The 27,830-nt window shown below is 41.6% G+C and overlaps 2 protein-coding genes across 2 annotated transcripts in view; one reads left to right on the top strand and one right to left on the bottom strand.

The window, feature by feature from the left end:
- The first annotated feature begins 3,508 nt into the window (after positions 1 to 3,508).
- LOC119007544 (transmembrane protein 271-like) lies at positions 3,509 to 6,201 on the top strand. The gene has a single exon (XM_037077304.1). It carries the CDS (start codon positions 5,018 to 5,020, stop codon positions 5,807 to 5,809), a length of 792 nt encoding a protein of 263 aa, XP_036933199.1. The 5' UTR covers positions 3,509 to 5,017; the 3' UTR covers positions 5,810 to 6,201.
- A 14,737-nt stretch (positions 6,202 to 20,938) lies between these two features.
- The window catches only part of pigg (phosphatidylinositol glycan anchor biosynthesis class G), a 74,908-nt gene continuing 68,016 nt past the window's right edge, over positions 20,939 to 27,830 (bottom strand). Inside the window, exon 13 of the mRNA XM_037077262.1 lies at positions 20,939 to 27,238. Within this exon, the coding sequence (XP_036933157.1) occupies positions 27,016 to 27,238 (223 nt within the window). The 3' untranslated portion in view covers positions 20,939 to 27,015. The remainder of the gene's footprint in view (positions 27,239 to 27,830) is intronic.

The raw sequence follows: 27,830 nt of genomic DNA, 5'->3' as shown, positions 1-27,830 counted from the left end.
ATATGATGCTCGTTTTCAGGTGCAACATGTTACTTTGATTTACTACTAGAACAGTTTTACATGCTTTAACTACTCATACTGTGCAGTGCTCCAGCACTGTATTCCTTCTCTGTCTGAAATGCTCTGCTGTAGCTCCTGTCTCTTTAAGGCCCCTCCTCCTGAATACCCAGCCAGCACTGCTCACCATGACTCTGGTCGGCTCTGTCATGTTGTCATATGTAGGCATAAATTATGCACACAGGTGACTGTGTAGTATCATGTCAAGTAGTCACTGAACTCACTTTAAGTCCAGTTCACTCTCTGTGTAGCTCTTCTTTGGTCTCCACCAGGCCCAACACCATCCTGAACTATGTTCACCAGCTAGTATTAGCTACTAACATTCTTTTTACAGCTGGGCAGGTAGCCTACAGTAGGTTTATCGAAGTGTGAAAACAACAGCCTGTTGTGGCTGCACAATTTACAGGCTGGACAGCCAAAACTATTTGCTGAAAGAGGCTAAAAAGCTCTGTTGAGCTGATGGGAACAGCAGTCAAGTGATGATTTTCTGTGAGTTCATAATAACAAACAACACCTTTTACCTTAGACATAGTAGTTTCATCCACTGCTAAAATAAAAATATTGATTAGTGCAGCTTTAAACAACATTCTTGCATCCTGACCACCTTGCTTCTCTGTTCATTTTTTGTACACTCCTGCCCAGTTGACAAGTCCTACCTTGGCCAGGCAGGTCTTCTGCCTCTGTATCGATTGTGTAGAGTTCTGAGTCAATTTCTCAAACATTGTTTGAGTCCCTCCTGGTTCGAGCCAACAGCAGTGGAGGCTGCTGCTTTAGACTCATTAATATTTATAGGCTAACACCGGATTTTACAGGCTGACCTGTCACCAACGTTGTAACTGCCGCCGTAAAACTGCATCTGAGATGCGGAGCAGTCCCTTCACAGCTGACTCTTGGCAAAGCTGAAGCAATGAGCCCTAGACACACACACAAATTCACACACACAATCTGTAACTAGTGATTTAAGTTAAAAAGCTGCTCTTGAAGGGTAAAAGGTGATTTTATCACAATGTGAGGAATCGATCTGACTTGTTCTTTGACACCAGGCCAGACTCATCATATTTTCCTTCCACTGCTGGGTAAAAAACAATGTACCGAGATGTTGACACACTGAATCTGTAGAGTGTCCTCCACTTTGAAATTAAATCAAATTTTAGTTACTTCTCCAGTGGTCTACAGCCTTCCACCTCTTGCAGCCTTGTGTGTGGGGGACAATCTTACCTATTAGGACTGGAATTACTTTCCTCTTCAGTGGCAGCCTCTTCCAGGTTTGTGACCATGACAGGGAAATTGTCTGTGTTATGGGGGTGAGAAGGGCTCTCCTTGTGCCCCAATGAAAGACATATGCCGTTAACAACCTCTGTTTCATCAATTTTGTCGGTCAATTGAATTCAGTAGCTTCTCCTCACATTAAAATGCATGCCGCGTACCTGTGAGTGCTCCCACTGTGAGTTAACTAAGACGTTCTCTGAGCTGGCCTGGTCCAAGTTTATTTGTATAGCTCTTAATCACAGTTTCAGTCTCAAAAGGCTTCACGACGCCCACATTATGGAAAAACAAATGTGAAAACTGGTTTGAATCTGCTGGTCAGCAGAGCGTGGACAGTATACAGTACTGTAACAGAAGGGTAAACTCAGAGCTGTGGGTTTTCCTGCTGAAGCCTGATCTGTCTGGGTCAAAGGATGTGAGGTGAAGGGGTTGTTGTTGATGGTTGACATCCACAGCACTGCCAATAGACCAACCCACAATGCCAGCGAGCAGGACTGCCAATCAATCAACCAATCAACAGAACAGATCATCAGCACATCATTCACAGCGCCTTCTCTGATCTGCAAACCTATGCAAAGTAGTAATGACCTAATTAGACTCACACTCACACACACACACTTACTGGCAGCTGTACTGGTACAGTCAATGAGGTGGCTCATTGTGATGAATGGATGGGCGAGGGCTTTCCCTGGTGTAATTCTCTCACCTGCACCCATCAAATGTTTGGTTCATTAAGTCAAAAACTCTTGCTTGTCCTCTGAAAGTTTTCACATTCAGGGTAAATGAATTGGAAACAGATCAAATCCAGCAACCTGCAACAATCTGCTGGCGAGCCACACCATAGCATCATTTTACATATCCTTGAACTTTTCTCAGGTGGCTGCCTCTGGAGTTTGGAAACTAATTTTGTAATTTCTCTCATTTTTTCAGCAAGCTGGTTCTACGACAGGTGTTTGTTTTTAGCCACAGTCGCAGCGTGGCTCTGCGGGTGGCAATGTCAGTCGTTCAGTGAGTCCACCACTTTGATCCAGATGGTCATTTCTCAACAAATATTGCCCCGAATAATGTACAGACATTCAGCGTCTCTCTGGAGGATTATTCATAATTACTTTGGTGAAGGCTTGACTTTGCTCTGGTGCCACTATGAGGTCACCACATGTTTTTATCTGAAATGTATTGACAACTATCAAAATATAAATTTATCCAACACTTTCTTTAATGGACTCTGTGGAACCTCTGTGATGTGTTGGAAGCCAGTCATTAGTTTATGTTAATGGACAAACATTAAAACTACTTAGGGTCTCTGTTAGCAGAGCAGAGATTGACGTGTTTAAAATCACATCATTTGGGCTGTTGCAAAAAAATGAATCCTTCACAAAGAAATCCACAGTCCAGCTCTGTTAAACAAATTCAACCAAATCTATCAACCATCATGTTATGTTTATAGCTTATATATTGATTTTTTTTGTCTTTTATAAACACGTACTATTCCCATAGTTAATTCTATATGTTGTGATTTTTTTAGTATGTATTTACCAGGATCCACTTAGCCCTCACCATGCATATCAACATATTTACACAGGCATATATATACATACGTATGCATATACATACGTACATACCCACTTTGCTTTCTGTAGACAAAAATAAATAAATAGGATATTTATATGACATATATGAATTTCTCAACAGCCCCCACCTGATTGTTTATTGCAATTTAGCACGTGTATGCTAACAAGCTAAACTAGCTAACTATGGACATGATAACATAGCAATCGTCAGCAAACACCACTTTTAATTTTGATTATTGTAAACTTTCACTTTTGCACTTTTAAGCATTTCAGTAATTTGTTGTGTTATTACAACAACTGCATGTTTTCCTGAGATATTTTCCTGACCTCTGTTATTTAATTGAACTAAAGCGGTTAGCATGGTAACCGGACATTGAGGCCCTGCCACTTCTGGTGGACCACATTTATGAAAAACACTTTGTATGGTAGTGAATGAAAAAAGACAAGAAATGTATTGTGTCCCACTTGTATTGTGCTTTGAACTACATAAACATGTATTTGTTTCCCTACATTCACTTTCATACATATTTTTTTTCGAAATACACAATATTGTCAGCAGTTTTTTTTTTATTTATTTATTTTATTTTTATTATTTCAGTTGTTGTATTATTTTGTCCTACATGTTTTACTTAGATATGCCCGTGATCATTTTCTACTCTGCTGTTTTGCTAATATTTATCCTCCATTGTTTTCTGTCTTGTTCATCTTTCAGTAGGAGACATATTGGACTTCATACTCAACATTTACTTTTAGACTGTGGGTGAATCAACTTCTGTCGACATTACAGCATTGATGACTCACGCTGTATGCACTTCTTACATTTGTTCTGGGATCAAAGACAATTTCTCCAAAAATCAGAACTGTAATCCAGCATATTACTTCTTCTTTCTCTGTGTCTGTGGCCCTCTCCCTCACATCGAGGTCCAAACAAGCATAAATAAAACAGACCGCCGTTATGCCCCCACCTACACAACAAGTCATTCAGCGTGTGCTAAATAAAACGTGAGAACTTTGTGCTGGTGTATTGTTTCTGGAGGGGGAGGTTGGCTCAGACGTTGAGGAGTCCAGTCAGCTGCCATCTGGCCCGGGCTGGATGTTTCAGCACCACGGACAGCGACCCGGCCTCCGTCCATCCCCGGCACCACCGCCGACTGCTCTATTATTCATGCTGCTATCATCTCCACGGTGATCCACACGACGAACAACAACCCCCATTATGCGAGGAAGATAGATATATCACTGTATGTATGCGGTCTATTTATAATTCCCACTGGGATGCGCTGATTGAGGTCCTTTCGGCACCTTTTACTCGGAGGAAAACAGTTCAGCACCCGTACAGATTCAAATCCACGGACCCACAGTTACTGCTACACAACTGACTCGAGGGCTTGAAAGGGGTGTAGAGAAATTAATGCTCCTGAAAGCCAGTTATTTCTGTCCCTGTCGGACTGTTTGTTTCCTCTATCGCCAGCCAGAAGTCGTTGGCCCACCTTTCCATTTAACGCCACGCCGCTATAAACTCTCTACGACGCAGTTAAAGTGGCCCCCGAGGAGCAGTGTTGCAGTGGTTCGGAGGCCCGTGGGTCAGTGGTCATTGGTCCACAGGACGCTCAAACATCTCCGGCTCAAGCAGCCGCCTCCTCCTCTGCCACAAAAACGCCACACAGCATTCAAGCCGACGACTTGGCGGACTGCAGAGGAGATTCTCTCTCTCTCTCTCTCTCTCTCTCTCTCTCTCTCTCTCTCTCTCTCTCTCTCTCTCTGTCTCTGTCTCTCTCTCCTGGAGGAGGAATAAAAGGAAAACTTTTGGTCGGGAGGAGAGTGCTGATGGGCGGTTAGGTGATCTGGGGTAAAGTGGTCACTGCTCGTGTATGGATTATCGATAAGTGCAAAAAAAAAAAAAAAAGAGGAGCGCGTTGTTGCCATTAGTTATTTATATATTCCTGTAAAGCGGCGGGGATGCGTAAGAGACGCCACAGCGGCGAGGATCGCCCGCTCTGAACCGGAGGAGTCACCGGCAGATGATGTCCCAATGTGAGAGTGCTTCCAGAGGAGACGGAGGAGAGGACGAAGGAGGATGAAGAAGGGGGGAGAGGGATCGAGAGCGGCAGAGGTGGAATATAATGAAGTTGAGTGGGAAAGGACTGTGCACCGTCTTCTCCAGCACCCTCCTCTTCGTGTGCGCCCTGAGCGAAGTTGTCGTTGGATTAAGATGCGTCTCGTTGGGATCTATGGTGAGAGCGCATTTCCACCTCGGCGCCGCGGCCGGGGCTTTCTACTCCGGGCTACTTGTGGGAATCGGGCAGGTGCTGCTGGGCTCCGCGCTGCTCTTTTGCATGGAGAAGCCCGGCTGCAGGAATTTCTTTCTCCTCGGTGTTGTGGTCTTCTTGTTGGGGGTCCTCACCGCCTTCTCCGGCGCGGTGGTGGACGGGGACACGGCTTCTCTGGTGGAGAGGAAATATTCCCATTACTGCTTCCACTCTTTGGTTGTGAACCCTGCGTGCGAGCAGCTGAGGGAGTACCAGCGGAGTCTGGTCGTCTCCACTGTTCTCAGCACCTTGGAGTGCGTCCTAGGGCTCATCAACCTGGTGGTGATCAAAAGGTACAAAACCGCGCAGTTTTCTAGGAGCCGACAGTGTCAGAGGCAGCGCGCCGGCGCGATCATCTTCAGCGAGGAGCGGGACTGCTCCTCGGCGGATTTCCAGCCGGTGTCTTACATCAATTTGGGTGTTTTTAATGTGTTTGACGAGACAGGCGCAGAAGTGCAGTCAGGGGGACACCCGTCAATCGAGCTGCCGGGATACTCGCCCACGGACCCGGAGCTCAACCGTTGCTTCCCTTTCTCCTACCCGCTCCCCAGCGAACTGCCGCCCGCATACGAGGACATTTTCCCCGCTGAGGCATGCAACACATAGCCGCTCTGGATCCGAACCCCCCCAGCAGCGCTTTTTCCTCTGCTGTGACAATCAATGACTTTGTGCTTAAAACAATCCCGTCTCTTCTCCTCCTCTCAGCACCACCCGACAGAGAGCAGTAAGTTAACACAGGAGGACAACAGCAGTGGATTTCTCATTCACCTGATTTCCTTCTCATTCTGATATTTTTCTTACATCCGCCCGGTAGCTTTTTATTATTGTGCATCACCACCAGTCAGACTGATGTAGATGAGCAGATCAAAGTGCTACAGGCCCAGACAGCGCAGACAGATCGAGGCCCATAAACGCAACAGCTTGCTAATATAACAAAAGCAGTTTTTGTGTTTTGAATGTTTGCTGTTCCACATTTTTACATGTGAATAAAAAGTGTATTTAACCTCACCGACGCTCCTGCCGGTTTAGCTTCTGGGAATCCTCTTGATGTGTGGTCAATCTAAACTTCATTTTCAAGGGAACCAATCAATAGAACGCATCTATTTAACTATTTATTTATTATGAGAATAACCAAGATCCGTTCCTAGTACGCTACATAAGCAGTTATTTTCTACTCTGTAAGTCATCATCTGGGAAAACAGCCACCTGGAATGAAATCGTGTTGACGAGAAAAGACACACTGCACACTAAAGGCACACTGCAGGGATTTATTAGTTTATATTTTTTAAGTTAAGTGACTCAAAAGGAAAGAGTTTAAAATAGCAGAGTAGCAGAGGCCAACATCTCCTGACCTTCCCCACTGTTCAAGCTCAGAAAAAACATTCAAGCCTACATTCCCCATAATGCAACTGGACAGCACGTTTCATTAGACCTTCCTCATCTGGTAAACATCTTTAAAACTCCATATTAATCAAGTTTCCTCCAAGCCTGTGCTGAGACAACCCTGAACTTTGAACTCCTCCAGAGCCACTAAATCTACACGTACCTGTTTTCCCAGTCTGAGTGAAGTAAACTTGACGTGTAAATTTGGTGGAGTGCTCCTTCAAGGTTCAATTCAGTCAAAAATGCATCCCAACAGATCAAAGATAAGCTGGTAAAATTGGTATTTTATGTATGACTGCTATTGATAATGAGTATGTGGGGGTATCAGAGGAAACAGAAGGACCGTCTGAGCCTGAATGCACCATTTGCTTTAAAGTAGCAGGAGTGATAATGATACATAGTCCCTCATTTCTGGACTCTTTTAATGCTCTCGCAGATGTCGCGGGCTGTTCGGATATGATACAGGCTGAAGGTGGTTTCCAATTTAAAAGACAGAAACTGTGCAGCGCCGCTTCCTCACATTGTTCCATTTGATGTGACTGGAAATATCTCCGCTGCACACAAATACGCACATCAGCTCTCAGCATGCCTCCTCCCTGGACCGTCGAAACCTTTTTTAACCTCTCTGTTGCTAATTTCACTTAGCAGCTAGAACAGTGACAGAAACAAAGAAGAAAAGATTTGGCTGACATCATTATGTGCCCACCTTCAGACAACACTTTCTATGTGGCAAATTAAATTGAAACGGTGCCTTTTCCCTCAAATTAAAGGCCTGAAACAAGCGCCCGTAGCCAAATGTTTCCCTAGAGGCACTTTAACAGAAAAAAAAACTTGAAGAAGTACTGTACTGGCTCAGTGTAATAATCCTCCTCTCATCATTTTCAAAGCATGTGATGATGCCTTCCACTCACTCATTTGACTTTGGCTGGGGTTTGCGTGCCAGAGCTGAATATGCGATAGGCCAAAAAAGCGCTGCTCCTCTCTTTCTTCCAGCCATTAAAAAACCATACAGCTACAACCTGATACCAACTCAGCCGATCCAGGGAACAAAAGAGGTCCTCAGGGAGCCAGTGCCCTAAAAGTTTCGTGGAAGGGTTGTCCAAAGAAAGATGCAAACAATGCTAATGGTGAGGGCTCTGTAAAAGTCACCTGCTGGGGCTTTGTATCAGCACTATCTGCTGACAGAAAGCCAGAACACAAAGCCAGACTTCAGACAATTTCAAACTCCTGCCGGCAGCACCTCCTCAACCTAGAGCACAGACGCCCAGGTCAGCAGTAACACACCGGGCTCACAGTGTGCCGGACGGGATTATGTTTCAGCCTTTCAGTCTTTAAATTACTTTTCCACTGAGTAACAAATAGACAGGTTTAACTTTTTTAGACAGAGTCTCTGAGATTGTTTCCTGCCTTCCTTCTTACCTTCTACTGCCTTGAAGTAACGTAATGTGTCATTTTCTGTAAAGACCATCCGTCAGAGAGCCGGTGCAGTGAAGCTGCGCTGCTTCTACTGCATATATTTTTATACGCACGCTGCTTGTTACTCAAAAAAAAAAAAAAAAAAGGTGGTGTGACATTTAATAACTGAAGTCAACATAAGACAGGAAGTCTCTAAGGTAGACAAGCATCATTTGGTTTTACTTGTCTACGAATGGGATCTTTGGGGGGACTCAGTGTGGTGTGAATAAACCTTAAAATTAGATGGTGATGAAACTCCGGGCTTTGTTTTGTATTGGGAGTTATTGGAGTGAAGATATTTCCCATTTTCCAGTTGATTGTCTGGTTAAGCTAAGCATGGAGATTTCACATATTTTCAGGGTGCACAAGGTCTATTTACATATGGAATAATTGGAAATATGTCCACGATATTTTCTGAGTCCAACAGTGCATAAACATCATCAGGAAATTTAGATAGATTGCTGATTTCTATCTTTAAGATTAGGGTGACTCATGCAGATGTCCAGACTAACATTTTCTGACATTTGCTGCCAAATATATATCGCATTGATAACATGGGGAGGTTATTTGGCAGATTCTACAAAAAAAAATAAATTTGGTTCCCTAAACGAATGACAAACATTTTGGTTTAACTACTGACCGATTTAGTGACGACTGTACAGCCGTAACGCTCCTATTTGGATCACTGTTCACAGCTTTTTTTATCAGCTTGCCATATCAGACCCAATTATTTTACTTTAAACAGCATACTGTGGTCGTCACGACAGACTGGGTCACATAGTTTTGGAACCCATCGATCTGAAACAACAATCCGGCTTCCTCCGGCGAGATAATTGTTTTGAGTCATTTTGAGAAGAGTCAGAGGTTGTTTGAAAGAATATACAATATGCATGTACATCGAAGAGAAACTCTTGGATAGTTAACTTTAAGCAAATCTATAATCTATAATGTATTCAATATAAAAAGCATGCTATAAGGTGGCTCCTTGCAATTATCAAGTTGCAGGGAAGTCACGAGTCCCACTTAAATACTGTGCTTTAGTAAAGCAGAAATATAGATAGCCAAATTTTAGGCGTCCTATCCCCATTTACTGCCACTTTTTACTTCTACTCATTGACAAGTCAAAAGAAAATCTCATATCCTACAAAAAAGAGGCGTCCATAAAATATGAAACATGGTTATAGATCTACTCAAATGTATATATTAAATACACTTGGCTCCACCTTGACTGGCTACGACAGTACACTTCCACATTAACACATCAGTATTAATAATACAGTATGTAGCCTCATCCTGAAGTGCTCACAGGGTAATTTATAATGAATCCATTTTTGTTAGCCCACTTTTTAATCCATTTTGCTGATAGTATTTTGACCTAAATGTTTTTACTTGTAAAAGAGTCGTCTTTTTTATATCGTGGTCAGCTTGTGTTTCTTTAACTTCCACCACTGGCGAGTCTGTTAGCTAGGCTAGGCTACATAAATAATAGAATCCTTTCAGGGCTTTACAACTACATATTTTTTACAACTGTGCTATTAAATAAAAAAGTTTTTATTTAACTGCACAACTTATCATAATGCCATGGCTGCGAAACTTGCAGTCATCAAGTTAGCAAACTAGCGTACATAGATAACCTGTGGTTTATCTGGCAGAAGTTAAAATCTGACCCCTTCTGAAAATCTGAGTCCTTCACAAAGAAATCCACAGTCAAGCAGTATTACACAACTTAAACAGGCCTGTACAGACAACCAAGAGATACGGGGAAGATCTAATTTTTCACATCACATCACAATCTGTTCACATCTGGCCAATAAAGAGGTGATTAATACATGTAAATTGCAAGAAATTGTGACATAGAGTCCTTTTAAACACTGTTATGTGTGTCAGAAGGAAGTAACACAAATACAAATGATTCAAAGCAACTGTTTTTTGTGTGTGCTGATATGTGTAAACCTGGGGCTTTTATTTACATGTTTTGGTGTGTAAATGAGTGATACTCACCAAAAGAAGTTTCAATCGGTCCGACGTAGACGGCCTCCGCTGGCTGCTGCTACATGGCTGCACGGGCTGTAACATAATCATTTGGGGCAACTGTCAAAGTTACGTTGACTGAAAGTGCTTGTTGTCTGCACTGACAGGTTGAGGTTGTTATTCTAATCCTGACAACATAATGGAAATTATGTCTTTGGAGATTTACCTTTTGTTAGATAATGAGATCCTTTTCGTACAAAAGTGTTTTTGTACACAAGTGTCCTTGAAGGAGAAGTCTCGCTCTGAAATCTCGTAAGAAGTAAGTTAAATATAAATTCTTGTCTGTTCCAAACAGCAAACTTCTCTCTCCAACTCTCCATCTTAGTTTCCACCATCGCCTGCCTGTGAAAACTTACCTCTCATGAGATTTCAGAGAGAGACTTCTCCTTGAGTGAGGCTTTGTGTTTCCAGTGACAAAAGTCTTATCTTATTATTCAACCAAACTGTCTGTCTCCGTAGGAATCAATTCCGTAACGTAACGCCTACAATAACAACCTCAGCCTGCCAGTCACAAAAACAAAGCACTTGTTACTCTGACGGTCATCATGTTGTAGCTGCCAGTCGAGGCGATTACTGGACCAGTTCCAGAACTTCTGGTATGAGTCATTTACACATTAAAACATGTAAATACAGGGCACCAGAACGTCCCATTTATGAGGCACTAAAATAACTCCATACTTTTCATGTCAGAGATATTATCCAAATAAAGAGGACTCTCCCTTCAGTCTGATTCATGTTTCACGATGTTGCTGTGTCTAAATATCAGCTCCATCAGACTAACTGATGAAATGAAGTAAGAGAGAGAGAGAGAGAGATTAACTTTCTAAAAGTCACCGCTGTGGGAGCAGTTTATAACCTGCTGCCTGTCGTGACAAATGCATCTCTGTTCCATGGCTGCAAACAAATGTCACCTGCCTGTTCACTGGAAAGAAAATCTAAGATTACACGATAAATCTAATCTGTTTTATCCAGGGAGGCTGACCGTTTGATCCTGGGTGTTATTTCTCAACAATTCACACTCACGTTGACACGTTCACACTGTTAGCCCAGCAGCAGTGACACCTTCTCATCAGGTTTGACCTGTTGACTTCTCCGGTCACATGCCAGATAAAACTGACTGCAAACATAAAATCTGGAAGGAAAATGATGTGTGCTTTATCTGGAGCGTTCAGCACTAATGCAATGTCAAAACTGCCTTAAGATGCTATTCTCAGTGTGCATCTGTAGTTAATTATCTGCATGAATGTAGGAACAGTACTTTGGATAGCTCTTTCGAGGACATGTTGCCTCTTCAGAGCTATTAATGATGAGTAATTGCACATTTTCAAAAAGCAAAGACATGTCAACTTGTCATGTAGGGCAGTGTATTATCTTATGATCTGTCTTCTCTGTGGGCCGGAGCTTTCTTTTTTCTTTTTTTTTCTCCTGGTGGCCGATCCTTTGTTGGATAGTGACACTGCATTAGTGTAATGACAGCCTTCGGCTCTGGTCACACAAAGTTAAAAGCGCTGACTTGCATCTTAAAGTTCCCCACTCTGAGGAATGCGAGGGAGTTTCTGCACAAGTGATTACACTGCAGATATTTGGATGAATGATGTACGTGGACAGGAGCGCAGAGCCGGGATGAGCTGACAGAGTCTTGAGTCAAGGGAAGGGAGATCAGAAGTGTCTTTGGCCCTGTTTGAGACTTTTAGCTCGTTAACAAGTGTAATAACCTTTTAAATGTTGTAGCCGCTCGCACAGTGAAAATAATAGTTGTGCTTTTTGAGAGAAACACAGGCATAAAGGACTCACACATGCCTTTTGCATTATCTTTTCTCTAAATGTATGTGAAGGACAAAACCGCCCGTTATACTTATGGAAAAAAAATCAATACTCCCTAAAAGCCTTTCATTAGACACATATCCATTTGTCTGTGTGAGGCTGCCAGAGAAAGTTGTGTCTGGAAGAGCTCCAGTGGCTTTTAAAAACCGGCAGTGGGCCTTTCATGACAAAAAAGTGGTTCACTACCTTTTTGCGTAAGCTTCCAAGTCATTAGAGTCGCTTGTGCCAATTCCTGAAAAACTTGATCCCCTCTTTATTCTCTCTTTGAAGATTGTGATTTTCATTTCTCGTCTGCGGGAGCAACAGTGTTAGAGCCTTTGTTAGGACTGAATGCACAATGAGCAAAGCTACAGGAAACCCAACAAAGAGGCACCATCGCAGGGGCTTAACAAATACCTGTGTACGGTGTGTTCGCATCATCGGCAGAACGAGGGAGCATTTATATTCACTGATCACGCTGATACTGTACACTCTGAAACTGTATCATCCCAGTGTGCATTGTGTTGTAGGTGATAGCTCAGTGGGGTTGTATTCACCGAAGCAAGCTGTGCATCTTTCAATGTATTTACAGTACACAGTACAGTAAACATCTAAATTGATAATCAGACACACTGGATAACTTAAAGGTGCACTATATAGATTTGTATAATATAATATTAATGTTAGTCCTGTAACTGAGTAAACAAGCTGCTCTCAGAGGAAAATAAGGTCCCCAGAACACTGTTTGAAGCTAAAAGGTGGTAGGGTCCGCCACATGTAAACAAAGTAAAACAGTGTTAAATTTTGCTGTCCGCTGTGGTCGGTTTGTTTATTCAGTTTACAAACAAAAAGAGTTTGTTTATCTTCTTTGTTTAGACGTAAAACTTCAGTTGATGAAGATCTTTCTTGTCTGACCAGAATGTCTTCCCCAAAGCTACATAGTGCAGCTTTAAGTTTAAATTGTTTTAAACAGGTGATACCAAAATCCAAATTTAAAGTCCGCTCACAAGCCTTTGTCAACCACATTGTTGGTCTTCAACAGGGGTTGTTGGCATTTGCTTAGTTGTGAAATGCAGCTCTGTTGACAAGTGAGCTGAAAATAGTTTTCATTTTGGATTAAACTGACTTTTTTCTTTCACTAACCAATCAATTAATCCATAAAATGTTGGAGAACATTGCAAATCTCAATTTCCTGAAGCCAAATGTGACGTATGCAATTGTTTATCAGACAGATAGTTGATTTACAATGACATCACAGAGAAAAGCAACAAACACTCACAGTGGTCAGACTATGTTTGGATTTAAATAATTGACATAAATGATTCACTGATCATCCCAATAGTTGCCACTGAATTTTCTGGTGTTGTTTCAGTTCTGAGTTAAACTAAGGCAGTTACCTAACTTACCTGGTCTTTCTGGAACATTAAACCTTATCACAGTTTACAAACGGGCAACAAAATCATGTAGCTGCTGCTGAGCCAGCATGTGGCATCAGTGGTCTAACTAATGAAGACCATCAATCTGCGTACAAACAACACGACAACAACAACCGTACACTTTTAAATTGCGTGCAGGTGATGTGACAATCCTTCATGTTTGTGGAGAGCAGAGAGAGAGCCGACCTTTGTCCTCATGGTAGCGAACTTGTACTTTGGTTAAGTTTAGGCAACAAAACTACTTGGTCAAGAAAGGATGACGTTACATGGGTGATGCTAAGTTAAATATGTTATGTCAGCTAACTTGCGGACAAAAGTTCAAATCATTCAGTGTTGACTTTTGGTGTCACACTGGACATGAACAGCAGCTGGGTTTGTCTGACTGAGCTATCAACACCGACCTCTGCCAGGCTGGAACCTTCTCACTCTTGTCACTTTATGTCATGTACCATCTTACATTCAGCTGAATTCGCTTTTTTCATGATGGTTTTTCAAAGCATATACGTCTCATTAATTTAAAATACATTTCAAAGAGGCTCTATGTAACCACTTAAAGAGACTCACGTGTATTAATCACTATATTATTGACCAGATGTGAGTGGATTGTAACATGATATGAAAAATGAGATCGTTCCCGTCTCTCTCAGCTGCCGGTACGAGTCCGTGGATGATTTGTTTAAGATGTGTCATGCTCATGGACAGTTGATTTTCTTCGAGATGGACTCAGGTCAGATTTTCCAGATAGTAACAGTGGGGTTGGAGGCCTGATGACAACAGTTTTGTTGTTGGGTAGATTTGGTTTAACAAAGATGCTAACAAAGCAACACAGCACATTAAATAAGCAGAACAGAAACATCAGACAATTCAGATTACATCACAACACAAGTTTGCTGATTTCACATATCTCCACAATCACCTGCCAGTCGTCTACCCAGAAGGGACTGTTGTTAGTATTATGGCGATTTGGTCTATTTTACATCACACATAGTATTTGGATGCCTTTTTTCCCCCCACAGAACTTAATGAGAAGGACTGATCTAACACCTTCATACAAAATTGCCCCCTGAAAGTCTAAAGTGTTGGTATTTGTATGCAGATTAAAGGACCTGTGCTGTATGGCCAAACTAATATCTCCAAAGTCAATAGGACCTTTAATGCTTCATTCAAAGATGGTTCATTTAAAAGGGTAACATGTACTGTTTTTCAGCTCGAGCGCACAAATCCATACTCTGGGAGGTTTATGAGTTTGTCGATCAGTGCCAGTGATTTAGTGACTACAGTCAAGTGCTGAGATTTATGTCTATTTTCCATCATTAGTTTGTGTTGGAAAGAAAGAAACCTCCCTAACTACAGAAATAGCCACCGTTGTAGAAGATCGATCGATCTGCAGCTGGTTGCCTAAAAGTGGTCGATGAGGGTCACGGATGACTTAAGTGTCCGAGTTGGACTCATCACCAACCAACAGCAGGATTTGCGGATTACAATCGGTTCATCTCACATGGTGGCCCGCTGGATTAACACTTAAAGGGTAACTCCACCAATTTACACTAGTTTACAGGTCTTTTTAACTGGGTATAAACCAAACTTTCTGCGCCAGATATCCATTTGCTCCATTTGCATTCCAACTAATGAGCAGCATTCGCTTCAAACGTACCGAGTCACATCTCTCACCTGAAACTTCTCCAAGAGAGACTCTGCTGTATTATTCTGAGTATGTAGTCATTATGTAAGTCCCTGAAAGTGCTCTTAACACATCCAGACATCCAAGGTGGAGTAAAATTACCAAGTTTTCAGGTTTTCAGGACAGAACCACCTCCAAACTTTTGCTGCGACTTGGACACGTAATCAGACCTTGAAGAGTCCAATCCCATGTATTTACCAGCGAAGGGATCTCGGTGCAGACGGTGGAAATGTGGCTCACGACGGGTAAACAAGCTGCCTCTCAGCTGCTGTGTAAGTCAAGCCAGTAGTAATTTTATGCAAACAGCGAGTGTTTCCCTCCAGGCTTCTCAACAACTGAGCAGAGTTTTAGTGAGCTGGATTCCTCTCAGTCGCTTGGAACAGAAAGTGCAGCAGAGACGCTGCGATGGGAGAAGGGGAACCCTGGCAGCGTCTGCAGCCACAGAGTGAGCCGTGCGTCAATCAATAGCTCCTGCAGTGGCGGTGTTTTCACAGGGAGCCAGCTCTAAACTTGCAGTAACCTCTTTGGCTCGCTGCCATCTGCCACTTAGCAGACAACTCCTGGAGCATCAAAAGAGCAGGGTGGTGCAGCTGAGGTAAGGTGGCTTTCACGGGGGGGGGCTCCAACTCAGAGGCACAACGTCAATTTAGTCCTGCAGCTGCTCTGTTCCTGTAATTATTTTCTGCTGGATAGCCAGACGTGGCTGGTCCTCGGATCGCACGAGAGCGAAACGAGGAGCACATATGAATCAGCGTGCTTCAGATGTGGAGTTGAACAGCATGAGGTCTGTGCTGACGAGGCGGAAAGCACTTACAGATTTATGACAGCACAATTTATGCCCTTTCACATGCACACAAACAGAAGCACTGATGAAGACACGGCACACTGTAAAGGTGGTCGTTTCACACTTTCTGTTTCTCCTCTCTAGAGCAACACACTTTTTATTTCTTTTCAACGTCACCTAAACTTGCAGTTATCACTTGGCAGTACCTGAAACAAACTGTATTATCATCTATTTAGTAGATATGGAAAACCTGTTACCAAACGGCTTCTAATTTAAGCTTTTAGCAGATTAGAGTCGTGTTTCAGGCCACTTGATTAATGTGCATCCGGCATTCAAATCTCCTTTTCGCCAACTTTGTTGCTCCCTGGTGCTGGCAAGTGGTTTTATCAGAGCTTTTTCCACTGAAGCAGTCAAAAGCAGTGCTGATGAAAGTGGGAGAGCTGAACCAAAACAGCAAAGCTGTGGCCTTAATGGCATAATTTACTTAAAAATGAAAATTGATTAATAATTTACTCACCGCTTGATGTTGATGGAAAGTCAGGTGAAGTTTTGTGGTCCACAAAACATTACTGGAGCTTCACAGCTAAATAGTGTTGCAGCTTTCTTCTGAACAACTGAAACAACAACAAAAAATAATAAGATGAAACGGCTCCAAACTGCTTGTGATCCAAGTCTCTGAAGGGCCCGAAATCCAAAACTGATTTGAAAAGATGTTTTTTATACTCTTTATGGTATGGAGGACCTCAAGTGTTGTGGAAATACGAAGTTAAGCATAAGCATTTAACTAACTGTACAATTAAAATAGGCATTCATAAATGAGTTGACAAATGAATTTGTTAACCTATTAATAAATAATTCATTATTTGATATTCTAATGGGAAATAAAATGAGGAGTTATGAACTGAATTTTCAAATAAAATAAGAATCCATCAATATGTAGTTCTGATAAACAAATCACACAAAATAAATTCTATATGCCAAAATGTTGACGTTAGCTGAACTAAAAGCATTATCGTGCACCCCGTCAGTATTTAGCGCTCGAGCTCGATAGTGCGTTGAAGGTGTAAATAACGTCTTTTTGAATCAACTTGATCTCCATTTTATGTTCTTCTAGTTTGAGTTTCAAAACAAATCCCCATCCAACTTCAGTTGTTTGGCTGAATGCTGGAAAGCTTCTTTGCTGTGAAGCTCCAGAAATATCTTGTGGACTACAAAACTTTACCAGCTGACTGTCAGCTTCGGCACAAAGCTGGATAGATAATGACTGACTTTTTGGGTGAACTGTTAAAACCAAAACTATTACTCAAAAGACACCGTAGAGATGATGGAAACTGGAGACGCCAGTGATAATACTTTTAAAGTTCATCTGTCGGAGTGACTCCCCTGACATCACACATAATCACTGGATCCATTTTAAACTACACGAGGGGAGACTGAATTTGATAGATAACACCATATAGCTCCTTTATGAAACCAAGAGCGTGAACAAGTGTGAAAAAAAGGATAACGTTTATTCATCTAAAAAAAGATCCACACAACCTGCTCTTAAAGGAACAGTTCAACCAAACATTAAAAGTCCAAAAAACATTTTACAGCAAAACAGCATTGCAGCATTCTTTGACATGACTGAAGTAGATGAGGACTTGTTTTAAAATGTAAATAAACAACCGACAAATAACATAAATGGCTCCATACAACTCATTTGATATAATCCAAGTCTCCCAAGGCCCCGGGATCCCAAAATGATAGGAAAATTGTTATTTACACCCTTCGCTAAGTTAAAGATGACCTCTGAAGAGGTTGCATGCCCGTCAAGGGTGTAAGTAATTTCTTTTCAAATGAATTTTGGATCTCAGGGCTTTGGAGGATTAAGGATGAGCTGTGTGGAGCTTCAGTCACTTTTATACGCTTTAAGTCCCCATCGAATTCACCTGATTTACCATCGGCATGAGGGTGAAAAAAAATAATGCCTGAATTTTTAATTTTGGGCGAACTCATCCTTATCCTGGACAGAGACACTTTTCTCCTCAAGAGTTACCCCAGGTAAAAAAGGTTCCAGCCAGATGTTGAAGGCCTCCATGGCTGAGGCGGCTCAGTGCTGCGGCCAGAAGGCCATCTGTGCCAGCTGTAATGCAAACGATGACAAGGTGAGGTGAGAGAAAAGGACCTCTGGGTTGTTAGCCCAGTAAACTCTTGAATCTGCCGAGTGATACTGGCAGGTCGAAAGGACAGCAGCCTCTGTGGTCACGGAAGTCACACTCGTGTGTGGGACGAGCTGGGTGACTCTATTCAGAATTCATTTCTGTTAGTTCTGCTCTGGCACCACATGAAGCAGGGCTCTGCCCAGACTTACTGGTGGAGAGTGAAGTGTGTCCTGCTTGGTGATACACGGCTGCGACTTGCAGTGAAGGGAACCCAGCTGAGGTGGTCTGGGCTTCTGATCAAGATGCCTCCTGGACATGTCTAAGTGGAAGGAGGCCCTGGGGCCAGACTCTGAACATGCAAAAGAGACTCCAGATCCCTTTAAACCAGTGAACGCCTCAGGATCAGCCAGAACAGCTGGAGGACATGTCTGGGAAGAAGGTCGCCATCGTGACAGAGAATTTTAAATGGTAATTTATAGAATATTTCCAGATTTTGAAGAGTGGGAGCAATTCATCACCATAATAACAACATCTGATGTTCTGTGCTAATGATGCTTGGCAGTAGCTAGCTATTGCTATGTGTATTCGCTCACAGCTGAGTTAGCCATGAAAAATAGAAGTATCTACTGTTTTGAAATTTTGTCAGTTTATTTTGTTCATCCAATATGCTGATGACTGGCATGTATCTGCTAGCTGAATCTCAGGGGGCTATTAGACTATCACCTCTCGCTGATACATGGTGGTATTACAGGACAGGTCATCTCTACAACACAGTGCATAGACGTCTTTGACATTATGTAAGCACTGTTGTTTCTTCATACTCTGCCGATAATATTAGTTTATTTCACAAATTGCTCCTTTAACGTCCGCTCAAAACTTCAAAACATCTTTGTGGAAAATAAGTACAGAATTCAATTTGGAAGGTCCTTTTTTTAAAGTTCTACATTAAGTTCTGAACATTTAAACAGCTAAAAGTAACTAGTAAAATATACGTGTTTATATATGAAATTAAAGGAAACAGTGACAACAAATGCGTCATTTCGAGTAATTTGTGAAAGCACACATTAAAGGACATTTTGGAAAAACAGTTTCCATTAAGAACTGAATTCAGCTTTTTGTCCACAACATCTCTGATTGCAGGGCAATAATACATCTTAAGTGCATCATCACAGTGGAGGCTTTAAGAGAGACTCCCACTCAAAAGTGAGCACAGCATGAAATGTGTGGTTCCTTTAATGATGGCACTGAAGTCCAGCTCCTGAAGGCACAAAATTATTATTTAGTGGGTGGATAGCAGATAGAGGGATGATTACTAAATTACCATCCACCTACTACTGCGCTGTACGTGTAGATACGCTAGGTGCACTCTCAGGGATGGTTTCTTGTCCAGTTTTACCAAGTAAGGAGGAAACTTTGACAAAGAGAAAGTCAGGTGAAAAGTTCCTCGTATGTCATTCACTCTCCAGAGCAGGCTGGGGCTGCAGACAGATGGCCTCCATGCACGGAGCCGAGAGACAATTTAATGGGCAGCTAATCAGTGATATTACAGGAGAACTGAGAGTGAATGTCCTATTAAAACGTCTGATTAAAATATGTGAATGTTCAACCAAAATCAAGTTCTGGAAGTTCCTTGGCACGGTTGTCACAACTGATAAGACAATCACGCAGAAACTAAGACAGTAGTGTAGTAAATCATTTATTTCATTATTAAGAGCATAAATAACGCAAGAGTTTGATTAGGAATTGAACACTGGAGATGATCCTCTTCCACTTTTCGTCATTTGGCATTTATTTTACAACTCAGGAGATACAGAAATCAAAAGTAAGAAGGGAAATCACTTCATTTTTGAAAGGATCACAGAGTGGACACACACAGAACCAGGATGAACTGCATAGAAACAATAAATTACATAAACACAAGTTAGATGTATCCAGAAGAACCAAATATGTAAATGTCTTATATTAGGGGCTGGAAAATAATCGAATGCAGTCTGATGTAAACCTCTAATGTTTCTACTGACTGTGATGCTAACTACATTCATTCTTTTTCCATCAGACCTGAAATAAACAAATTAAATGCAATCAACATGTCAACAGAAGGATCATAACAAGGTGGAAAATAAGCACAAAAACAAGTCCACTTTTCTTGTGATGCAGAACTGTATTGCTAACACGTGCTCAAAAGCTTTCAACCGTGTGGACACTACAATTATTCTGATCCATTTCATGGGCTGGTAGGTATTTGGATACAGAGGAATGATTTCACACAGAAACTGTCGTCCCATCAGATTTGTGAGAAGCTGCTTTGAGGCTCCTTCGTGCACCGGTGAAGTCAGGTTTTTACATAAAGATCCATGAGGTTTTAGCAAAGAAGAAAAAAAAAAAGAAGAAGAAGAAAGATGCCACTGTGGGTTTATTTTCTCTTATTTCTTTAATGGAGTTCATTACAGTGACTTTGACTCACTTACTGTTAGACATTCAGACTTCATGATTCTGAGTCATATTTCATGACCTTTTGGGTAAATTAGCAACTAACTATTTTCTCTTGCATTAAAAAAAAAAAAAAATCCCAAATTACTTAAAGGTCAACTCCATAAATGTTGTGTGTACTTACATGTACAACAGCATATGTGGAAAAAGTAGTATTAAGGCTTTTTGTGGCTCTAGAGGACGCTGCGTGTAATTTGATAGATTTCCTCCAATGATGTCACTCAGTGGCTGAGGTGCATTGTGGGCAATGTAGTCACCAGGTGTTGAAAAGCAGTCTGGCGATCTAGCATTGCACTGCTACAACACTGTTGGAGACATTATAGACAGTTTGAGAACAAGTGATCAAAAACGATCCAGCAGAACCAGACTTCACCTTTTTTTATTCCACACATTCTTCTTCCTTTCCAAAAACTGGCACCTACATTACCCACAATACAACTTAGCTATGAGACACTCCATCACTGTAGGCAAATGTCAGATCACATGCAGCTTCCCCTGGAGGCACAAAAGGCTTTCTTCTTTTCCCCCCCCCCCCACGTACACACTGTTGAATGTGGAGTTACCCTTTATTGTCTTGCAGGTCATTTTGAATAAGTTTTCTTTTTTTCTTATGAGTTCACCAGTAACCACAGTATACCTGGACAAACACACACAAAAAAAAAGCAAACAGAAAAATATCCCTTATAAAAACACTAAATTCATCAACCGAAATCACATTGCTGGCTGCTGGCGGCAAACTCCGCTGCCAACACCAAGAAAAATGACTTCTGTAATGATGTTATCAAACTCTGCGTCCCAAAGTACAGTCTCTGACTCCACCGAACTAAAGTGGTGTCGTAGGTTTTCATCTTAGTGCAAAAAAAAAAGTGATGTGATGCAGAGGGACTCTTCTCTGTCAAACATAATTGATCCTCAGCACTATAAAAAGTACTTCACAACAACAACATTCATCTCCATCGCTCGGAACAGAAAATCCATCTCCGACTGAGAGAATGGATCGCTGTTCGTTTTTAAATTATCCTAATGTGCCTTCAAAAATCACAACAAGAGGAGAAACTTATGTAATATTTACAAAAAAAACAAAATAAATAAATTTGCACCAACATACAATTTATCATAGGCTTAATGTTGTATCTGCTAACGGACACACTGTGGGTTTACATGACGCCATTTTGTTGGTTAAAGACATCAATTTGCGAACCTGTTATGACAAGCACAGTGATGTGAAGCATACTGACAGATAATCCACATGAGTGATGTAGATTATTATCCGGTTCATAAACAATTTCCATCAGACTTTGACAGTTTTGTACATAACTAACGAGAGGAGAAGGCACTCCACAACAGTTTGCTGTCAATTTAGAAAACGGTCACTTCGGCTTTGAGCTCAGTCACCTCAGAGCTAAATGTGTCCTGCTTCTGATGCAGACCGGCTCACCTCGGTGATCCATATGCAGCGTGTGTCGGTGTCACTGACCCTGTGTATTCAGATGTAAATCCGCTTGTTTGTCTGACTTTTCAATGATGCTCGGAACATTTAAAATTCCATTTTCCGTGCCGGCGCTGAGGTTGTCCCTGTCAAGGTGAGCCGCGGCAAACAACCACAACAGCAGCAAAACAAAGTGTGGAGCTCGTCTTGCATCAGAGAAAATCTCTTCAGAAAAACACACAGAACATCAGTGCCGCCTCTTTTCTTTAGTTTTTTTTTTTTCTCTTTTTTTGTTCTCCTCCCATTTCTCAGTTTGGCATCTGCTTCTCCGACGCCTGTGGCAGCTTGGGGGATGTCAGTGATCTTAGCCTCGGGCGAGGTGCTGTTTCGGGGCAGACAGCTCATCAAGGTGAGTGACAAGTGTTGGGGAGGGAGCTTGCGATTCACTTTTTTTTGCCCCGGGGTGAAAAGTTGCACACTGTAGCTTAAACACTGAATCTTTCAACTTGCCCTTTTTCTGGAAAAATCTCAAAGGGTAATGATGTAAGAACTGCCAGGTTGTAATCAGGAAGGAGCTTTGAAGTAGTCACAGCTGTTCATTGACATCACAGAAGCACATTACTCAACAAAATAACTGCAGGGATGGAAGTCCTCGCTTTCAGTTTCTAATGCACCACAGTAACAAAACACTGTAGCACAGCATACTGTACTGCAGGAAGGAACACTTTAATGATGCAAATTACATGAGCAAACATAGGACTGGACGTTTTATGAGACTCTTCTGATTTTACCCTTAAAAACGGAGTCCAGAAACTATAACAGTAAAGTGTCGGACAGGAATACACTGTTTGCTCTTTTGGCTCCACACTTTTATTGATTTGGAGGATAGCCAACTTTACTTTGGTTGTATTTCCAGTGATAGTGCAAGAGCATATTGAGTACAAGTTAAAGAAGTCTGCAGTGTACTGCCAGCCCCTGGAGATTATATGACTTACACAGTGTATATACAAGAGGATTCAGGTGGATAAGGAGAGCAAGTAAAACAGGGATTATGTTCCTGCAGCAGAACTTTAAGGTCATCCCACTGCAACAGATGTTGGCATTTTATTCCTGACTTTATCTCCTACTGAACAATGTGGCAAATAAAGAAAACACTGAGGAAGTGCAGTTAAATTCTTAAAAAAGAATTCTTGAAGTTCAGTATTTGTGTTTTTCACCAGTCACCTTTCACATCCTGCCTCGGTAGGATTATTGGAGGACTGTGTAATTTTTTGGAAGACATTTCAATCAAAAGAGACAGATCTGTGACTCAAAAATAAATTTAAAAAAAAAATGCCCAAACAAACTCTCTGTTTTTATGACTGAGCAAACTGACCTTAAAGAACAACATAGTTTCATATGATTTTAGTTTATGGTTTCTCCAAAACTACATAGTTCCCCTAGAATAGCAAAAATGCAACTGAATTTATTTCACACAGGTCTGTTACCTAAATTACTGACTTTTGTACTTACTTACTTTTTACCTGTTTACTTTTTATTATTTGTGATCATGACAGCTGGAGAGAGACAGGAAAGACAGGAGATAGAGACACGAGGAAAGGGCCTCGGGCTGAAACCAAACCCCGGCTGCTGCAGCAAGAACTCAGCCTTGATACATGGTGCGTGCTCCACCAGGTGTGCTACCAGGGTGCCACTGCATGCCAGTTTCATGAAGTCATTCCTACACAGCCTAACATAACTAAAGCTAACCCCTTATTGCGATACACTGAAATAAACAGGGTTGAGTGTAAGAAAAGAACAGTGTGTCTGGTGGTGTTGATGCACTGCAGACCTCCAGTTGACATTACATGCAGTAGAAATTCTTGCCAAGACACTGAAATTGCTACTGAATTAATAAAGGCTCAGTTAAGGTTGGAGAAAATAACTAAAAATGAAATACACCATGGTTTTTTCCCTTTATTTTGTGGCTGGCTGTGTACTGGATGTCTGATTGAGCTGTGAACTGACAAGCTGGTCCAAACTCTGGTTAGATGTCACAGGTTGCTGTAGTTCTCACTTTAATTACATGGGAATCAATAAAATTACATGAATAAATGTAGTCATTACCATATTTATAATGTTGTCATGCATCTAACTGGACTATGAAAAAAAGGCCCATTGTTTTAACTGCATATACACAGATTGCCACAACCTGAACCTTTTAACCAATTCACCTTAATATCAGTAGAAAATATCTGGTTATACCCAATAGTCATACTGTCAAACTATTACTATGCCATCAATAGATTTAGTACGTTTTCAAACATAGTATCTTAAATGCAGTATGTCAAAAACACCAGGATGTCCTCCTGCAGCCAGTTGCATTTTACAGTGTCAAAGACTGCGTGCTTTGCTGGTTAGTCTGACCCACAATCCTTTGCACAGTGGAAGACACGTCACATCAGTAGACCCCTTTCATTGGAGACATTTTGACTTGACAGAGCTGAGAAAGCACAGGTGAAATTTATAACATTAGTTATGGCTGCATTGTATCTAGGTGAGATGGTTCCTGGGCTCTGGTGCTGTGCATGCTTCCTCACTGACCAGGCTTCCTGGAGTCATCGTTCATGTTACTGGTCACACCTGTGCTCTTCCTGCTTTGACAAGACAAAATGTGCTGCTGAGAGAGCACAGACAAATGACAGCTCACTGACAGATTATGGAAACTGCAACAGACCATATTTACATGGCGGCCATTTTTTTCTGACATCACACTGAAGGTGTCAAGCTCAGATGTTAAACCACTGTTACCTGTCCTACAAACGCAGGTGGTCTGATGAATTGTTATTATTTTCACTGATCAGAAGCTGAGAAGATGAAGGACTTTGACATTCTGGAGGGGAAACTGATCCTTTTTGAGGTAAGATAATATAGTTGATGACCCTTTAGCTTCTGTTAGACAACAGCTAACAACTAACAGCTAACGTTAGCATTCAACCTCTTCCCAGATCAGAGTCTGATAGTGTTATATCATACAATAGGAAGGGGGACATTTCTTTAGACCTTTAAGTAAAAATCACTGGAAGTAATCAGACATTAATGTTAGCTAGAAATTGGTTGAATGCTAATCTTAGCTGCTGTTTTTTTTTTTTTTTTTTTTTTTAATGTTCTTTTATCTTTAAATATGGTCCATTGTTCCATCAGATCTTCCCAGCTGCTGATAAATTGGGAAGCACTGACATGATAAGAATTTGTCAGGTTCCCTACATTTATACGACTTGCAATGTGAAACACAGCACAACTTCATCCCAACATTCGATCTTCCCACCCTGAGCGCTATGGAGAGGAAAATGCCCGCCATGTGAAAATGGTCAATTAAAGTGTAATACTATATATTTTTAGCGAGCAAGAGGGTCAACGTTTGAGATGTATACTGCATGCAACAGTATGCACTTTTTAAGGGAAGCTGCAATATGTACTAAAAGGTAAAAAGAAAAGGTATGCGATTTAGAATGGAGCATGTGTTTGTACCCAGAAAGATATCTGAAGCAGTCTGAGTCATTTTCAAAGTGTCCCCGGTAAATGGAGGGTTTCGAGTGAAAAAGAACAGGAAGAAAATAACAATATTTTACCAGCATATTGAAAATGTTCTGAGGAGAAACATGTCTTTAAAAAGCCCACATTTAAACCCATGGGTCTCCATTTTACACCCACATAGGTGTTTCCACTGCTGCCTGAGTAGATCTCTGCTCAGAGTGGGCAGCGGCAGACTGTTCTTGATTGAGGTCTACATCTGTTGAACCCGTTAGGCCAGGACAACATAAACCCTAATAATTAGTGCTTAGACCTTTCTTCACAGCAGACAGATTGACCAGCCAGAGCAGGGAAAACACAAGTGTTGCTCACACGCACGATGGTGGGACAGTAAGACAGCGCGTGCAGTAGAGAGCTGATGTCATGCCCCTTCCGGTGGCCCTAATGGGACCTTATTTTGAAAAAAAAAACAAGGTACAGTAGTCAACGGGGAGGGACAAATAAATTTTTGATCTTGTTTGACTTTGCCATCAATCACACATGATGTCTGACAATTCAAAAAGATAATTTCTAAGTGAAGAAAGTTGCAGTTTGATCAGCTGTCATTGACATCGTCCTCAAAACCCGTAACCTAAACATTGCAAAGCTGCTAACAGAACTGTCCAACTCTCCTTTCACATAACTGCACTTGTCAATCTGGGCAGGTTTACTGTGATTTTCACCTTTATAATTAGTTGTTCGATGCTGAGGCTGTGGCTATGTTGGTGTGTGTAATTCACTGACAGGGAACACAAAACTAAATTATATTTTACAATCATTACAACAAACAGCAATTTCATTGACCTGAAAATGTACCCTTTTAATTGTTAACCATCATATGTGAGATTCATGATAAAACTCAAAACGGATCAAAAATGTATTTCTCTGCCCGTCGACTACTGTACAATGTTTTTCGAAATAGGGTTTCATGAGGTCTACCAGAAGAGCAGTGACTTTGGCTCTTATATCCGGACCCTAAAACTGTTGCAGCTAAATGGAACTCAGCCATCATTAATTTCATCAGTAACACCTGTGTTTTTTTTTCCTCTGGTGACAACGTTACTGCCCAGCTGCAGCTTTGAAGTTGTAATCAGCCAAATGACTGAAAACACCTCTGAGAGTGCAGGCTGTAATCAATGGAGTTCAGCTCCCAAACATCACATGTTGACATTCTATTCAACATTAACACATGTTGTTCTCCACACTACACATCAAAGTCATTCAATTAAACATGCAGCGAAAAACTGTACACCTGTCCCTGAGGTAATATACCTATATATATTTTTTAAAAAAAGGTTTTCTTTCAAAAAGCTTTTTTAAGTCATCCCACTTTTATTCATATGGAAACAATGACTCCTTGGAAAGAGGGAAATATTTAAATAAGCTGCTCACAAATACATTATGAGTGTATTCTCAATGTATTTTTTTTGCAAAGCAAACATCCAGAAGAAGGACCATGACTGAAGCATCTCTTCACATATTGTAAAGGGATCAGTATACTACAGAGTGAGGGGAAGCATATTATTGTGTGTGTCATTCTGAACGTCTCACACACACTATAAAGAGACTGTGTCCGACTGTGTCCGAGTGTGTGACGTCAGGGAACTTGTTTGTCTTTGGCTCCCTAAGACTTACTGGGACTGTGGCTTTGCTCCATTGTGTTGAAGATGAGACAGACTCCTGCAGTCAGCAGCAGGTGCATGGACTCGTACAGTAGCTTGGGTGAAAAGACACTCCATATGAAGAGATGGTATCGCAGAACAGTTACCAGCACAATGTAAGCTGCGGCTGGCACAGACCGCAGCAGGGCCAAACAGTAGCAGCCATGGCCCACTGCAACCGGGCTCCTGCAGAGAGGAAAAGGATTCATCAGAGAGGCGGAAAGCACTGCAGAGAGCAAAGCGTTTCACTGCTGCGAGTAATAGACAAACTTCCTGTTGAGCCACAAAGAAAAGTTCACATGTGCACCAAGGTCATCCTCAGCTGCTTTATGTTTTCTAAAAAATGATGTCAAATCAGTAAAGCTGTAGCTCGCCGAGGATTTGTAACAAGAGCTACGTTTTCACATTTTGGAGTTTTTACCTTACGCATGTACCCAGGAGAAGAGTCTGATCCCATTATCTCCTCACAATAATACGGATTGCTGGCAAATTCTGATAAAGAAGTTAATGACTTTAAAACCTGCATGATGGGGTGGGGAAGGGGGTGGGGGATGTAGAGAGGAGATTAAGAGGTGATGATGTAAAGCCAAGCACACACGGATACACAGAGTTCATCTCTGACGCAGTGAAACACATACATGAATCAGTACAGGGATTGTGCTCATTCAAACAGGCAGAGTCCCAGCTGAGGGGGAGGACACTTCAAGCCTTTTCCCAAGACAAGAGAAGTAGGAGACATGGGAGATAGTCCAGTTTGGAGGTGGAAAATCAATCAAAG

Source organism: Acanthopagrus latus, chromosome 18, assembly GCF_904848185.1.
Source record: "Acanthopagrus latus isolate v.2019 chromosome 18, fAcaLat1.1, whole genome shotgun sequence".
NCBI classification, from domain to species: Eukaryota; Metazoa; Chordata; class Actinopteri; order Spariformes; family Sparidae; genus Acanthopagrus; species Acanthopagrus latus.
This window is presented reverse-complemented; position numbering and strand designations above follow the sequence as displayed.

Coding starts and splice junctions, on each gene's coding strand:
- LOC119007544 (XM_037077304.1), top strand. CDS start 5,018: ATGAAGTTGAGTGGGAAAGGACTGTGCACCGTCTTCTCCAGCACCCTC.